Source organism: Hetaerina americana, unplaced genomic scaffold, assembly GCF_022747635.1.
Source record: "Hetaerina americana unplaced genomic scaffold, ioHetAmer1.1.p SCAF_3, whole genome shotgun sequence".
In the NCBI taxonomy this organism is placed as follows: domain Eukaryota; kingdom Metazoa; phylum Arthropoda; class Insecta; order Odonata; family Calopterygidae; genus Hetaerina; species Hetaerina americana.
Window position 1 is genome coordinate 16,602,614 of NW_027286874.1, and position 16,801 is coordinate 16,619,414.

At 38.0% G+C, this 16,801-nt stretch overlaps 1 protein-coding gene across 1 annotated transcript in view; it reads left to right on the top strand.

Moving 5' to 3' along the window:
• The first annotated feature begins 2,164 nt into the window (after positions 1 to 2,164).
• Positions 2,165 to 16,801, top strand: part of HisT (Histamine transporter) — a 106,582-nt gene continuing 91,945 nt past the window's right edge. Inside the window, exon 1 of the mRNA XM_071587553.1 lies at positions 2,165 to 2,473. Within this exon, the coding sequence (XP_071443654.1) occupies positions 2,219 to 2,473 (255 nt within the window). The 5' untranslated portion in view covers positions 2,165 to 2,218. The remainder of the gene's footprint in view (positions 2,474 to 16,801) is intronic.

Genomic DNA, 16,801 nt, shown 5'->3' on the forward strand with positions numbered 1-16,801 from the left:
AGATTCAAATTTAAGCACTGGCAATTACATCACTCGGTTAACTATTCTGGTTAATTTTTCACAAACCTCCAACTCTGCGATGACAAATACTCTTTAAAATTTTCAATCCGTTGCGACGAAATGGCTTCCGTTTAAAAATGCACGCGTAGCATAGCACTCAGCATAGTTTGTGATGGTTCAGCAGAGACGTCATCATAACGAAGCTGAAGGGGGGGGGAGTGAGAGAGAGATAATAAAATCGACAGTGAATGGACCAGAGACTGTCGTCAGAGGACGGCAAAAGCGCGAAACGAGGATCGAGACCGCCATATGGCACAAATGCCTCCTCCCCCAGCCATAGGAAAGCCAACGCCCTCGTCGCGTCGTAAAATCGCAGGCGACGAGGGAGATGAGGGAGAGAGAACTAAAGAATACGTGGAAGTCATTTGCACCGGATACGCTGATATCTTTTTTCCCTCACTCTGACTGCCACACAACGGTCGGAGTGAGCACAGCGAAAGAGAGCGGAGGGGATAGATAAGAGAAGTCATGGCAGCATATATCGAAGGTTGCGATAGGCACGAGAGGTACGGAGTCACCATCACGCCCGACATTGACGACGGAGTGAGAGAGGGCGGAAGAAGCCGCCGAGTGGTTGAAGAGGAAGAGGTTTTCTCCCTGGTTCCCGCGCTGGTTGAAATGGAATGTTGGAACCGAAGGAAAAGTCTCCCCGAGGTGCTGTAAACGTGTCCGTGACGTGAGAGGGTGCCGTGAAAACAAGTGCAAAAGGAGGGGGAAGCGAAATTGACGGGCGAGAGACTCTCTCTCCTCAAGGGAAGGTGGAGTCGCCGCTCCCGCTGGATTGTGGCGAAAACCTATTCGCAATGAAGGCTAGAAAGTGACGCGCTACGAAGAGAGAAGAGATGAACTCCGCGTGAAAGCGAAGACAAGGCTGACGTGCCGGAAAGGAGGAGTGAGACAGTGACTGGAAGTGGGGCTTCGAGGAGAAGAGAGGGGTAGGAGCGAAGGGAAAATTTTGGCACGGAAACAGACCCGACTCCCGCCCGTAGACCTGGTCCTAAATCTTCCTTTTTTCGCGCCCGAGAGAGTAGGCGAGATTTTGAGGAAAGAGAGGAAGGGACCGGTTTAACCCATTTTCCGCAAAAATAACGAGTCCCCTCCCCTAATACCCCCCCCCAAAGTTGTTTTTTCAGCGAGGATGGGATCGAGGTGAGTCGAAGACGGTGTGCGAGTGGCCAAGGCAGTGTGAGTCACGTATAAGGAAGGTCACTTGGCGTTCATGCAACAGTCCGTCTGGTCACGCGTGTCGCAGTGAGAGACGCTGTGAAGGGTGGCGGCGCGACATCTCCCAGTGTGTGCGTCATGTGTGAGCACGCGCGCGCGTGGTCTGCGTCTATACGTGGCGATCGTTTTTCCGTCTGATTCGGCGTGCGGGAGTGAGCGCGGCAGCGGCAGATTCAACGGAGGAGTTGCTAAAGAATAAAAACGCTTCTGGCGCTGCTCGGCGAGCGGTCGTAGGGAGAATCACTAAGTAACAGTGGGATGGGAAAAATATAGGGAGAGGGGGACATGAGCAATAGGGAAAATGGTGGAGGAAGCAGTAGGGGGATGATGCCGGCGCCAGCGCATTGACTCGCCCGTTCATTCATCGGCATAAAGAAGCTCGTTTGGCGGGACATTGTTCTTCCGTCCCTGTGAAAAAAACCGTGTGCCACGTGACAACGAACCGAAGTCCCATGTTTCTCAGCATCCAGTCCATTTAATGAAACAACAACGGGGAAAATTGATAAATTTTCGATCCCAGGGTGTCCGTTTCGATGAAAATTTCAACCATCCCCCATCTCACTTGACCCCCGCCCTATCTCACTTCTCGAGATTGATTGCTCCGGAGTAAAATATACTCCCACCTTTTTTTTTATTCATCAGGATCCCTTACCCCGCATGACGGGTGCTGCTACATGTGACTATGGACGACGAATGTCCCCCGTTATCGGTCGACGCCGTGCGAAAATACGCCACAGTGGCGGCGTTGGCGGCCGAAGTCGGAAACAGCGGTTCGAGATGGGAGGGGGCAGACCCTTCGTTCGGGGAGTGGAGGGTGGGAGGGGAGGAATGGGGAGCTGGATGGGGGGCGGCTGAGAGAGCGGGGGAGGATGGAGAGGAGGCTGCTATCCTGAATCAAGAGCGCCGGCGTCTGAGCACAACAGTGCAGAATCCGATGCCGTCCGAAAAGGATCCAAGCAATGAGGCCCCGACCTCCATCAAGCTTTACCGGAGAAGATGGTTCATCCTCGCCATTTTCGTCGCCTTCTCGGCATCCAACGCGGCGCAATGGATCCAGTACTCCATCGTCAGCAACGTGGTCACCAAATACTACGGGGTCGAGTCCATTGCCGTGGATTGGACATCGATGATCTACATGATCACTTACATCCCGTTCATCTTCCCCGCCTCATGGCTCATCGAGAAAAAGGTGAGCGTGCACATGACTTTTACTCTGTTTTGCAATTTTTCGCATTCATACGGATTGGAATTAAAGACGAGTTTTCCCGGGAAAAATTGAGCAACGCCGCGCGCGTGAGAGCGCGAACGAGGAATGTGCAGCGTGGCTTCTCGTCGACGTCGTGTAGGTAATCACCAACCGTAGAAATCATTCCATTTAGAATTGCACACCGGAACTTGTTTTCTTATCCCGACTTCAAAATTTGTGACTGTCAAAATAGTCTGAAAAATTGGAGATAGCAAATATAATGTTCCTCTATGCGTCATTTACTTTTCTACTTCTATCATGTAGCTAATGCAATGCAATCTTTTTCACGCAAGCTTTCAAATGCATTCTTTAAGAATTTGTTTTCCAAATGATTGCGTCCGTACGAAGATCGTGGTGCCATGCGATTAGCTAATTGCATCGCGAAGTTACGTTTCGTAAAACCGGTCTTTCATTTTTATTTGATCTTTCGTGAAAAGGCTCAATCTGAGAAAAACATGGGCGCGTGCAACGCCAAGTCCTTTAATGCAATGTTTCATGAAAGGGTTTCAAGTTCTACTCAAGAATCAGTTGTTGAGATTTAAATGATCGACCACTCACTCCGGGGATTGAAAGTTCGTGTTGAAATTAAGGGGAATAACGAAATTTCCCTTCCTCTTTGACGTTTTCCCGCCACGAAGGATGAATGAATCGCCCTGGGCGGCGACGGACTGTCTGCGTTCCCTGGGTTCGAGTTCGCGTGCGACGGGGTAGCGCAACTTCCCGGAGCGGAAAACAAGTGGTTCAGGGAGAGCATAATCCCCGAAGGTCGGCAAACCAGTACGACGCACCTCCGTGCCCGTTTCCCTGCCTCAGATTGTTGTCATTCCTCATTTCCCGTTTTGTAACACGGGAGCAATCGACGGCTCAGATTACAGCGAGCGTTCGTAAAAGTGTTCGATGGATGCCGCTTACAGCCTGATTTATTTCCGTTTGAACTTAGATTTGTTTGCTCTCTCTAATCGATTGTTTGAAGAAGATTCGCTGATTTAGTAAAATTATGATGCAGCTTAGAGAACTGCGAGGATTCGAAAATTTTCCGCGATGTTAACTCTGCATCTGACTACTGTCATCTATCGTAGGAATCAATATATAGCTACCGATTCGAACTTCCAAAAGTTACATCCATGCAGTTGGGGATTACTTTTGATTATCCTCACTTAAGTGCCCATGACTAGAAGTTGCAAAAATATATATAACATTGGCTTTCGTGAGCAAATATATTGGTATTAGTAATGCTGAATTATACTTGAAACCTATGTCTTGAATGCAGAATATACCTTTACCAAGAGGACCCTAAAGGTTTAGGGGATTCGGACTTTCTTGCAAAGTTTAAAACAATTTTTGGCTATTGTATCCGAGAACAATAAATTGGTTTTCCATTAAGGACTTCTGGTACCAGAACATCCGGCTTTGCTCTACAGAGGCCTGGCTATCTCTAGGGATTTGGTAATTTTATTATGCCCATGAACGGGAAGGAAACACGGTTTAGCCGGCTAAGAAAAATGCATTACTTACATTGGAGTTAGAATTCAAAAAATCATATCACGGACGTTATTCCACACTGTTATTTTTTTAAATTGCATGATGACATATCAGTTTCTCACCAACACAAAAAGTAGCCGCATACTAATTCCAAAAGATGTCAACTAAAGTTGTTTAAGCTGAATATTATATGCCTAAAACACAATTCCAGTGGAATTTCTAAGCTCCAATATGCGGGAATTTAACTATACACGTTAATATCTTCCAGTTTACAAACCAGTTGATCGACACTTAAACACAGCCCTAATTCTGAAATCACGCAAATGATATTTTCGTCTGTCTTTTCTAATTTACGGGTGGAATTGTAAGACTTGTCATTATATTCATTTCGGATGAACTTCTCATATAATATTTTAACATGTGGATGTACTGAAGATATTTGAGTCAAAGCGTAGTCTCTGGCGTCATTTTTTTCATTTTTACCAGCAATCATTCGGCGAGAATTAAAAACTTTATGGTTTGCGAGGAATCTACTTTTTATGTTTGTGAATCTTTCAGTAGCCTGGTAAAAGGCAAGGCATTAATGTAACACTGAATAAAAAATGATTCATCTCACTCTAGGCTGTTCACTGACTGTATTCATCCTAAAATCTCGCACAGAAATTAAAAACTTCTCTTTTTCTACAGTGGGCCATAATGTACACATCCGTTGCTGCCTTCCGGAAATTCAGATAAAATTGAATTTTAAGACACATTACGCGGATGTATCACACAAACGGACATACGAGAAATATAAAAAATACTGTGTTCCATGTGTGAATAGCTATTTTCCATTGACCCAAGTTAACTTAAGCTAAGTTAACCTAACCTAACTTAAGTGCATTTTTATCCAAATACCTGAATATTTGCCAGACGTATGCTGGCCTAATCTACATAGTTTCCCATACATCGCTATTAAAATGCCGCATTATAACTTCATGGATTATAAGAAACCTGACTATTAGTAATCATAACGCTACAAACGGTCAAAGTCCTTTATTTTCGGAAAAATTAGCCCCGTAAAACTTACGCAGGATAGTGTCAATAGAGTAGAAACTTAAGAGAAAAATGTATTCATATGTGACTATAGTCTAAAATACATTTTATATTGTCCAATAATATAACTCTGATGTGTGAATTTCTTACGCCGTATAAGGCTTAGTAATGGTTGAACTCTACCATCACCTACCAAACCGACCTCGGGCTTTATTACTGTGTATATGGTTTTTTTATATAACTCATCAAATTTTTGGATATTTTTACGACATTTTTCCTTTTTTGGTGAATTATGATAAGCTTCACCAACATTTGTCCTCGAGAAAGAGGAGAGTGAAATTTAACTTTTAAGTCTAAGAGGCTAAAATATTGGAAAAAAACCTGTGTCGTAAATCGGAACAATACCTTTATTTAGAGAGTAATTTAAATAAAGCGTCATATTATTTTAAACGTTAGGAAAATAATGCGTTTCTTCTGAATAATAATGTTAGAAAGAGAAGTCGGCTACTTTTCGTAACGATCTAAGTAATGGTGTCTATAAAATATGAGTCAAGACTTTGATATGCAGTGTAATATGATTAAGAATCCTGGTTTTTAAGAAAATAGGACGAGCACGGAATGGATGTTTTTATGACGTTGATAAGAAAATGAATGGAGGAAACAGAATCAGAGATAGGTTGATAGGAATCAGGATATGGTTGGAGAATAAGGAACCTGATATGGAAAAGTCGAGGAAGGTAGAAAAAGTGCACGGATGAGATACCGAAAGATTATATAATAATGTTGAAGGCTGCGATGAGGAGAAAAACGAAAGACAGATAAATGGGTAATATTAAGAAATTTTGGTTAGCAGGAGGACGCGAAGGAAAATGTGAATGGCCAAAGACGGAAAAGGGTACGGCTAAATAGTTCGACACAGTTAAACACTATTAGGGCACCGTGGTTAATAGCAAGATATTGTCATTTGTCGAACACGCAGTAGTTTACAGAGATATCCGTAGTCTTGAGAACAAATTAGCTTCAGCAGATGGCCTTAATGCTATACAACATTGGTGCGGTACTTGGCAATTAGAATTAAACATAAAAAAGTACGTAGGGATGATATTTTAGAAAAAGAGCAGTTCCCGCCCGAAACCCTACTGAATCAGGAATACCGAATTAGAATCCATCAAAAGACAAATCCATCATTAGACTATCAAAAACATAGGCGTTACTCTGATTCACGACCTCTACAGGATGAAACATATACGGAGAGTATATGCAAATTAACAGAAAATTAGGATTTGCTTGAAGAGCATTGGGGAAATGTGACGAAAATGTTAAAGAGCAATGTTATATTTCGCTAGACATGCTGCTAGTTCATGGGATTCTCATTAAGTTGGATTAATTGCGGAATTAGGTCGCGTGCATCATAAAGGAGCTAGATTTGTTAAACATTGTAATGATAAACTGAATAGTGTATCAAAATTATTACAGAATACTTGCTAAGAATAACTGACGGAGCGATGGTATCATTGTAGATTAAACCTCTGGCATAAATTGGAAGGAGCATTTTTTAGCGATGATGTTGAAAATGTATTATTAGCCCCATTGCACTACGATAGGAGATATCATATAAATAAAATTGGAGAGATTATGGGTAGAACAGATGGATTTAAGATGACTTTTTCCCATGAGCGATAAGGTATCAAAATAACATTATCCGACCGCGTTTGGGGGGAAATTACTTTGTGTCAAAAGTTTTCTGGTGCGTAAAAATCCCCTGACCTTAGGGGCTTGCAGCATACCATGGATGTATGTAATGATGAGTAGCAATTTTCTAATGACCACCCATGAGTTTTGGTTGAAATGAGAGGCAATGGGCGCGGTATTATGTTCGTCACAAATTTAGGGCACATATCAAAAGTACGTTTGCTATAAATGCAAACTTTTCTTCTCAAATATACGAGTAAAATGGCCTACATTGCACCTAAATTCATTCCAAGTTAATCGCATGTATTCCATATTCGATAATCTATATACTTATATTCCGCGAATATCAGGCGTTAAAAGTTTTATGTTTAATTTATCGCACGAGCAGATAATCTGGATTGTATAAACTTCAAAACAAAGGAAGTCATCAATTCAGTAAGCTGTAACAGAATATATCCCCAAGCAATTGTTGGTAGATCTTTCCCTCCACGTTGACGAGTCTTCTTCATTTTGCAAGATAAATGATACAAATTCGAAAGTTCCTCTTTTTTCTGGAGTTATCTTATTTTTTTAACAATCCCTTTCATCAAATTAATCTTTGTCCACTGAATTTGACTTATACGACAATTGAAAAGCGGAACTTTGCGACTGAACTCAGGGTAATAGTTGAAAGAGTGTCTGCATACATTTTTTAATAAAAAAACGATGTTTTCAGAAGCTAACGGTTAGCTATGGAACATTAATGCAACGTAAAAATGTACGGTTTGTTTAATAAAATTTGGCGATAAAAAATTCAAACTCTTAATAAATTTCTCAAAAGTATTAGTTCATCGGTGGGAATTTGAAATCGGTGGAAAGTGTTTAAGATCATGCATCGATCCGTAATATACCATACACAAAAATAAGCAGGGTGAACGTATTATACCTGCAAAAAATTGTTTCCATTCCGAAGCACTTTTCTCTTCAATTCCCTCTTAAAAAGTGTTGATTGAAACATTGTTAAGAAAATAATTCGTAGCTATGTATTTGAAAGTATCAATTAGTGGTAATTTTACTTAATAAATAATGGATAATTGATTATTGTTTAACTGGAAAGTAATTGAGAAATGTGAAAGTACAACAACACATAAATTAATGAAAAATTTTGGGCTAAGACTTTCATTAAATGAAACCTTAACGTACCCGTCCAGCCTTGCGGCACACGTGAGTTTTGAACCGAGATTTTCAAATCGACAGCAGTGTATGCCTTATTACCCGGAATCAACGAGTATCATCATCTATCCTACTAAAGGAATGAGATTGATTTGCAGCAACTTTCACCTCCAGTCCTATATTAGTGAGCTTCCTCATTACTCCGTAACTTCAAGAAATGTAACCTCATTAATTACATTAGGTACTCCAATTATTTTATTCCGATTCATTCTTCCCTATACAACTATCTTCAGAAGGTAGCATGCCCAATTTTTTAGCTTTTTTATTTAGAGTTTAGAGTATTCTCAGGGAGACACTCGCTTCTTCTATCTAGTGTTGCCATCAAACTTACTTCTCCTACATATCATAAAACTAGGCCCCAATTATTTTTCATCATACCTGGCACACCATGTTTTCATGGCTAACCTCCCCCTCTCCTTCTTTGTTTTTTGGCTTAGATTACATCATATTAGTTAGATTAGATAATTATGATGTATTTTGCTCTGGTTAAATGTTTAAATGAGGGCTTCCTCATTTTCATATGTTGGTGCTTGTTACTTGAAGTAACCAATGAGTGCAATAGTGTCGCAGCTCAAACATAGTTCAAATTCATCCGTCTCGCTATTAAGATAGAGATCATATTATCGAAATCTTGATTAATTTTATTATTTTAAATTACTTTTATAATACAGCTGGAATATTCGACCAGGGCGAATTGAAGAGCACCTATTTTTTACGGTGCTCATATATTTCCTTAGTGTGCTCACAGTGTGTGTTCAGTGAGGAAAATAATAACAATAGAAGGAAGAAAAAATGTCGAGCAAAGCAGGAACGTAAATGGGGTGTAGGAACGTATCTGAGAGTCAGAATTAATTGAGGGTTCACTAAAGACGAAGTGAAGCGGAGAGAACCCCTTGCTTGGCATTCCATTGTGCAGTAAATCCGGAAAAAAGCCGACGGCGTCAGAAAAACCTTCTCAGGGGAAACTTGGTTAGCACCGGCTATTTCAGTGAGGCTTTGAGAGACGGAATGGAACTTCTGTTATATGGGAGACCTCTTTTGTTTTAATGTACGCGGTGTTCCCTACTCCCCAAAGAAAGATTTAAAAATAAACCTTTAGTTTTGATGGATTTTCAAACATACACCCATAAAAGCATACTGTTTCTCGTTCCATCAAAAGTATATTTCCAGATGATTTCTGTTGTACTAATCTGAACAGGTTTTTATTGCTCCATTTTCCTGCTTAGTTTCCTTTCTACCTTCTCCCCACTACTGAGATCATAAGTTATCTCTCTCCAATGAAAATAACAGTTTTAATCGTAATCTGATCAAAGCATGCCTCATAACACTCACTACGTTCATCTGGTAGTGGCATTTGAAGTTCATGAACGGCTGAGAAATTTACCTCCAGAAAAAGTTTGCGAATAACAAGATGGAGAAAGGGAATAAAAAAATAAAAGTGAAAAATGAGGTCAATCCACCGCATAAGGAAAGTTTTGAAGGGGCCGAAAAGCTTAAGTCCTCGCTGGTGCTTAGGTGTGGCACAAATGAAATCATCTTTGGTCTCACCTACCAATGGATTGGAATAACGCGAGAAAAACACCCTAACAGATACTGTCTTGTGTAGCGGATCATCAATTTACAGGAATTTACCAGTAAATTGTAGCAGTGCCAAGTACGGTGAAATTTCGTATAAGTGGAACCGCAAGGGGCCTCATGTTATTTCCGGTAAATAAGTAGCAGGTTTTTCATCTTACACTGGTTAAGAAATATGGTGGAAATAAAAACATGAAAAATTGGAATAAACTCTAAGTAATGAGTACTGAAAAAGATAATTTCACACAATAGAGGTTCAAGACCAAGCATAGCGTTTAAACGTTAAGTAACTGTCAGAAGCACACGTCTTTCCTGTATCCCGACTTTATTATTTTGGGAACTAACCCAAAATTTACCATCCGTTTCTCCGTTGCGAGAGGGAGAAAAAGTAGAGGAGTATATGCGTAGAAGAAATATGTTGAAGTTTTCGTTTTGGTAATAAGTTGCTTTCGAATTACGGAAAATCGCATTTAATACCCAGAAGGTGATTTTTTTATTCACATAAATCAGGAATTTTCCAAAAAAAAGTTTTAAAACTGGAAGAAAAAAAGGCCTGAAACAAAACCCGCGGCCTGATTATGATAATATGCTTCCCAGAATTGTAGTCCAGAATAAATACTATACATTAAAATAATTATGCCCTTCATATGCGTTCATTCTATGTCAAAAAGTGAACTTACCTCATTTAGAAATAAAATTAGCCGACATTTTTGGAGCTTTTGAAATGGTTAAATTTAAACACGATTTCTGAGTTAAAATTATTACGGAATTTGGTAAAATGAATCTATGAAAAAATTAAATAATCTCACTTATTGCAACTGCGGCCTTCGGATCCAGTAAGACTTGAAGATGCAAGATCTGATTCAGTTTCCACTAATAAGCACCTTGGGGGAGTGAAGTTCAATGGCCGCGAGGCGGAAAAAGTGTAATAGATTTTCCCCGTTTTCCACCTGGCTATCCTCCAAATCCAATGCGATGAAACACGTAGCAGCAAGTCTGAAAAAAGATTAAAGAGTCGGCGTAACAGGCGCTATATCATTTGAATAGTTTATATAGGAATTAATGTTTGATGCACATCTTCTCTTGCGTACCACTTAATACACAATATGAAAACCTTTTTTGGGAAGTTTCCTCAACAGATTATATATATACACATATATATATAATATTATACACGTACATTCATATACTTGTATATACCATATATATGTTACATATATATATATATATATAATATTACATATATATATATATATTACATATATATATATAACATATATATATATATTACATATATATATTACATATATATATATATTACATATATATATATATTACATATATATATATTACATATATATATATATATATATTACATATATATATATATATATATATATGCGCTAATGGCAAAAGAGACCGTATAATAATTGCAAGGCATTACACATAACCCTTAGAGGAGATTCTTGATCGTTGACAGTGCAGCGATTACATAATTATCTGCTGTAGTAGAAGTAGAATTACATAATACTATACAGAACACATAGGAACTAAGACTATGCAGAGCAATAAGTTAATATCATCATATTTAGGAGGTGTCCAAGTAATACCGTAGCTGCCAAGAATCGTCAATTGTAAAAAACAGTAACAAAACTACGATACGGATTTTCTCATTGCATGCGGGTATTAAAGGTCATACAATACGTATTTGGATCAATTGGGAGAGCTCGGGAGAAAGCAAAGTAAATTAAAATTTTATTCAACCGTCATATCACATGCCCGTTCATACGTGTTTTAATAGTCAGGGTCGTATTTTCATTAGGTTTAGTGATAACATTTTGTCTAGATAATAATGACTCTAGTTATAACCCAATATGGAAAGATCCTTCGGATTTCAAGGTAAATCATCGCCCTCGAAGATCAGAAAAGTCTCTAGTGTCACGATGGGGGAAGGAAGTTAATTTTTTCCACGCCGAGTACTAATAGTTTAATAAAAGTTTTATTTTTTATCTAATGAAAAAAATTGGGATCAATTAGCCTAAATATAGTACTTTTACTATTAGTTTCCTTAAGACTGTGAATATTCCAAAGAAATGCGGATTACTTTGTTTTTCAAATGCTTTCGATATGAAGAAACAAATTTTCCCGTTTCTTAAAAAATTCGACATGCATTTAATGCATTTATTTCTCTTCCTCCAATAGAACCATATCCAAGATCTTGGATACCAATAATTTTCATGGCTTTTGCTTGATTCAGGTCCTCTATATTTTTCATATTTTACAGTATACGTATTTACTATCTTCATTAATTTTTTTTGTGCTGTCTTCGAAATCACTGAAACTAATATTCTAAAGTCATTCAACAAATCATTAAATACCATGGGGAAGCCTTTAAGCACATAACGAAATGCAATATTCGTTCACTAATTCATTTCACCCTGCTGTTTTTCTTAATCCAACAATTTCTCCACCAATAATTAAATGGATATTAGTACGAGACAACACCCAGGAGACAAACCTAAGTTTGGAAAAACAGTTAGAAAAAACTGTGAGCTAGAGCTCCTTACTCTGTGATGCAGAGACTGGATTTTTTTTTCATGAACGACGCATTATTTATTTTATGAAAATCCACTTCGTATTTATGCGGATATATCACTATCAAGCACTAAAACCTCATTTTTCAATTTCATCTACTCGTTATGTTTTGTAGGAATCTAAACTAAAAAAAATATGGAGGACTTATGGTGGCAGTGTTGACGGAAGTAAAGGATCAATAAATTACACCAGAAAAATCTCGTTTGAGTGAGTAGATTTTTTATGCGGAAGTCTTTTACGCTCTTCTGCATTTCTGTCATTTTCGTAGAACAAAGAAAAAATAAATAACCAGGTCAATATACTGAAATTCTTTCCGTAAAATTTTGTTCTTTCGATTGAAATGTAAAAACTGATAATTAAATATTATTTTTTCACATTTATCATGCTCCTTAAAGAAATCCTCAATGAAGCCTACAAAAGAATAACTGTGTTGGGAAAAATATGCTCCAAGATTGGTTTCATCGTGAGGATACCTAATTTTTTAATTTGAATTTCATACAAAATCTGTATAAAGTATTTAGTTACCTGATCGTTATCCGGTGGAAATGACACAGGTTAGAAGGGACGATTACCAACAGTAACCCACTAACTCACAATACCAGTACGCATGCATCTCCAACTCGGCAATACTAATTAGAATTTCCGACTATGCAAAGTGGCTGCGGTTATCCTTCGTCAATAGGTCAACATTCGCTGACGGTGTATCCCATACATACATCGTATTAGGATAAAAATACGTTCCCAATGTTTTTTCTTATTTTAGGATACGAGGTGACACTAATAAATATAAAAAATTCCTTAAAATATTTGCGCGCGAATATCACTTTTACAATTCTAATGTTCAATCAGAATTCATCTTTGGCTTAATGTGTGAATATCGCAATAAAGGAATATAGGGTATGCAAGTAAAGAAACTACACAAAGAAAACTATAATTTTAATGGGCTCAAAGTAGCATATCTTGAAAAGTAAAAATGTTGCCAAAATATCACATTCAACTCAACTCTAGGTTCAAAACCTATATTTAGCGTTTCAAACATTTGGCAGGAAAAAATGTTTAAACCATGGTAATGAATAAAGGTGGAATCTCTAATGAAACATGATCCAAGAAGCAGAATGCGTAATGGGGAAACTGAAATTAGCTCCTTTATGGAAACTTGCCTATAGATAATTTGTTTTTGAGGCTTGATGAGCAACTGGGTCCATTCCGAATCACCGCTAAATTAATATTTAAATACAAACGAACGAATTTATCTTTAGGATTGATTTCATTCATTCAAAAATATTCCCTCTGTCTAACAGACACCACCCTAGAAGATGGTAAAATATTTGGAGGAGACACCAAAGGGATAGAGACGGATTGAGAACTTTTGCGATCGGGTTCTATCAGGAGTTTGCCCACGAGCGAAGAGTTCCACACGCCAGTGACGCACTCACAGCCACGGGCCGCAAGATCACGGTAACGGCTATCAATAAAACAAAAATTAGGCTGGGGATGAAAGAGCAAGTTAAACAAAGGCAAAACTTTCGGGCATGTAAGGCGGCTTTAGGAGGGAACTCGTTCCTGGAAGAAACTCTATATGGATCTGAATTTGGCACCCATTCTTAATTTTATTTCAAAATACTTCACTTGTATTTTTTCTATGTAGTCTTTGCTTTGTAAATGTGTTCTCCCTTCCCTTATTCGGATTTATGGATACTTCAGACCGACGCCGAAAGTCCTCAAGCTGTGTTTGTCTGTCTCGTTTCCTCACCGTAGGCCTTTCGGAAATTAGTGTCTGTTTCACATTTTTGAATGACTGAAAAACATGCTGTATGCTTGTTCATGTAAATCATTCATCTATTACGGCGATGTATAGCGGCCTATAATTACTTCCCTTCACTGTAGTGGCTGCATGCGTCTTTTTTTCCTTGTCATGTCATATGTCTTCGTCGCGCGACAGGAAATGAATGGAGTGGAAACATGTTTCTATTAAAATATCATTTACTGTATGAGATTCTCTCGGTAATTATAAATGAAATGTATGACTATTTATAGAATCTTAATATACTGAGGAACAAGAACCAGAAGCAATTACCTTCAAGTCAACGCGGCCCTCTTTCCACTTCAAGGTTATGTTTAAGATAATGTGTAACAGGGCCTCTTCATATACGTTTTAGATATTTAAAGAATTTTTAGAATTCATTTTCGCCAATATTTTTCTACCAATTAATCAACAAGAAATCTTCGACTAGAGCAATATTTCAATAAATCCGCAAGACAGTATAATATTTTAAAATCAAAATTTATCACATATTGTTCCATGTAACGTTGGAAAACTAGGAGTGAATACTATATGAAATTTCAGCTACAAGATGTTTTCTATGACCTTGTACCACAATTAGAATGTTATGCATAATACTGGTAACAGTCGCCGAAGTTAGGAGAGCCTTCAACAAACTTTGAGCAATAAAATTCCAGGTTTATGCCGCAGGAAAGTTTACAAGGTAAAACTTTGGTACCAATTGAGCATGACTTGGCAATGAAAGTTGATTTTGATGAGGTGATTAGTTTTCCCTATCTCTAATGTGAAGAGGTAGTTGTTGCAATTAAAATTAAACATTTTTCTGTATTTTTAATTTTGTAAATATTAAACTACAATTTTTTAAAGTAATATCCTGAGAATCGAAAAGCATAATTAAACTATAAATTTACTGTTTTGTCTCCCTCATCTGTTAGAAATGATTGTCACAAAAACTTAAAAAAATAGTTTTAACTTTGTTTTCAAAATTTGTAAAATTTTCACTCCTTTCTCTTAGTTGTTTGAAGCGATCAGGAGTAACTTCGACTTGGCAATACTCTGAGCAGATGTAAATTTTCCCTTAAAATTATCCATAGAACAAACTATGAGTCTAGGTTCAACTATGAGTCAAATTAACTCTCAGCTTTTTAACTTATTCTCGATATGTAAAAAATTGCGATCGAAGTGAGATCTTTCGGACTTGAGATAACTGATGTCCCAATAATGAATATTTGATACGATTTCCATGAAAGGAGGGAGTATGAAAAGATTAGAATGCTTAGATGTACGAATTACATTTGTACAGCGTTGCTCAAGGAAAGAGCTTAAGGAGAATGAAAGGATAATGAAAATTGATTAAGGAAAAGAAATGTTTAGGAAAGAGAATGATAAATAAGAAAAAAATGAGAGGGAATAGTCTTCAGATTATTTAGGTCTTGGTAACTTTAAATTAAATCAAAGAATTCAGCAGGAAAATGGAAGAAATGAATTCATTCGTAAAGGAAACGACGGAATTTATACCCAGTGCCTTAACGCCTTGAGTTTCTCTTACTTTGAGTTAGATATTCCTATTAATAATAATGGCTTTTAAGTGATCATTATTCCGTGAATATCGTATTAGCTTGCAGGCATCCGATGGTATTTGGTTAAATTCTGGGTGCTTAGCGGAAAGGAAATTGAATTTTTACAATAGCACCGGAAATTGGCTAAAAAACAATATTTCAGCACATGCACATTCAAACTGAAAAACACGCACTAAAGAATTCTCCGATAGTGTTTTAACCTTACCGTTGAGGATATCACTTCCGAGATATCGTCATTACCAGTCATGAGATAGAAACCATTCTTGAATGCCACCTTCTAAACCATTTCGATATAATATTCTGAATATCAATCCAAATACATTCTACATGTAATTTTTATTTTATGTCGATTCTTTGAAATTTTAAAAGAAAAAATGCCTGCATAAATCACCAATAATTATTATATTGCAGCGATGCTGAACTGAAATCACTTTACTTTCTTCTATCTTTGAGAAGAATATTCGAACAAAATAAGATAGTATTACTTAAAAACTTCAAGTCCACATATCTAGATGGTTATTATTACGTATCTTATATTCCATTGTTACTACCAAGCTAGGTAACGTTCTATGATAAAACACTTTCTCGGTGGGAGGAATCTTAGTAGTCCTAAACGTAATACTTAATTTCACTCGCACTTGAAGTATATAACCACCTTATTTTTACAGTGATTTAGAGATTATGGAACTATTTAGGCTTTGAAAAATTTTACAGGTACCTAAGGTATTGGGTATTTAAAAGGCTGCTGCTTTTAAAAGGAGAATTGAGCTACAAACAACATTTCTCGTAAATTGGTTTGACTTCGGAATCGGTTAAACACTGCTGTGGCGACGAATGTGCTCAGAGTGCTAATAAATATTCGGACGTTGCCACCTCTATCTTTAATCTACAAAGAAATAAGTCAAGATGATTTGAAAGCTATGGAACATAAAATGATTTAACCGAATCATTGCCTATTTGGACGTAAATGGCAATTAAATTAGCAAAGCATTGGTGAAATAATCGCCACGATCTTTCCGCTCGAGTGAAAGAAATGGAGAACTTAGGGGGAAATTAAGACAGGAAGGAACGTAGACATTTCATTTTAGGTCACATTGGAAAGCTCCTCCGTTATCTCTTTATAGACCGAGATGCGCGCCCTCACAAAGAGTCCCAGGGGTCGGAGAGCACGGAGATCAAGTGAACTGCATGGATCGCTCTCTGTGTCGAGAAAAGTGAGCCGAGCGGAGTGGAGGAGGAACCACTGCCAGCCCCTCGCATTCGTCATAGCGGGAGGAGGGGAGAGTGGGGTGGGTTGAGTAGGATTGACGGCAATGG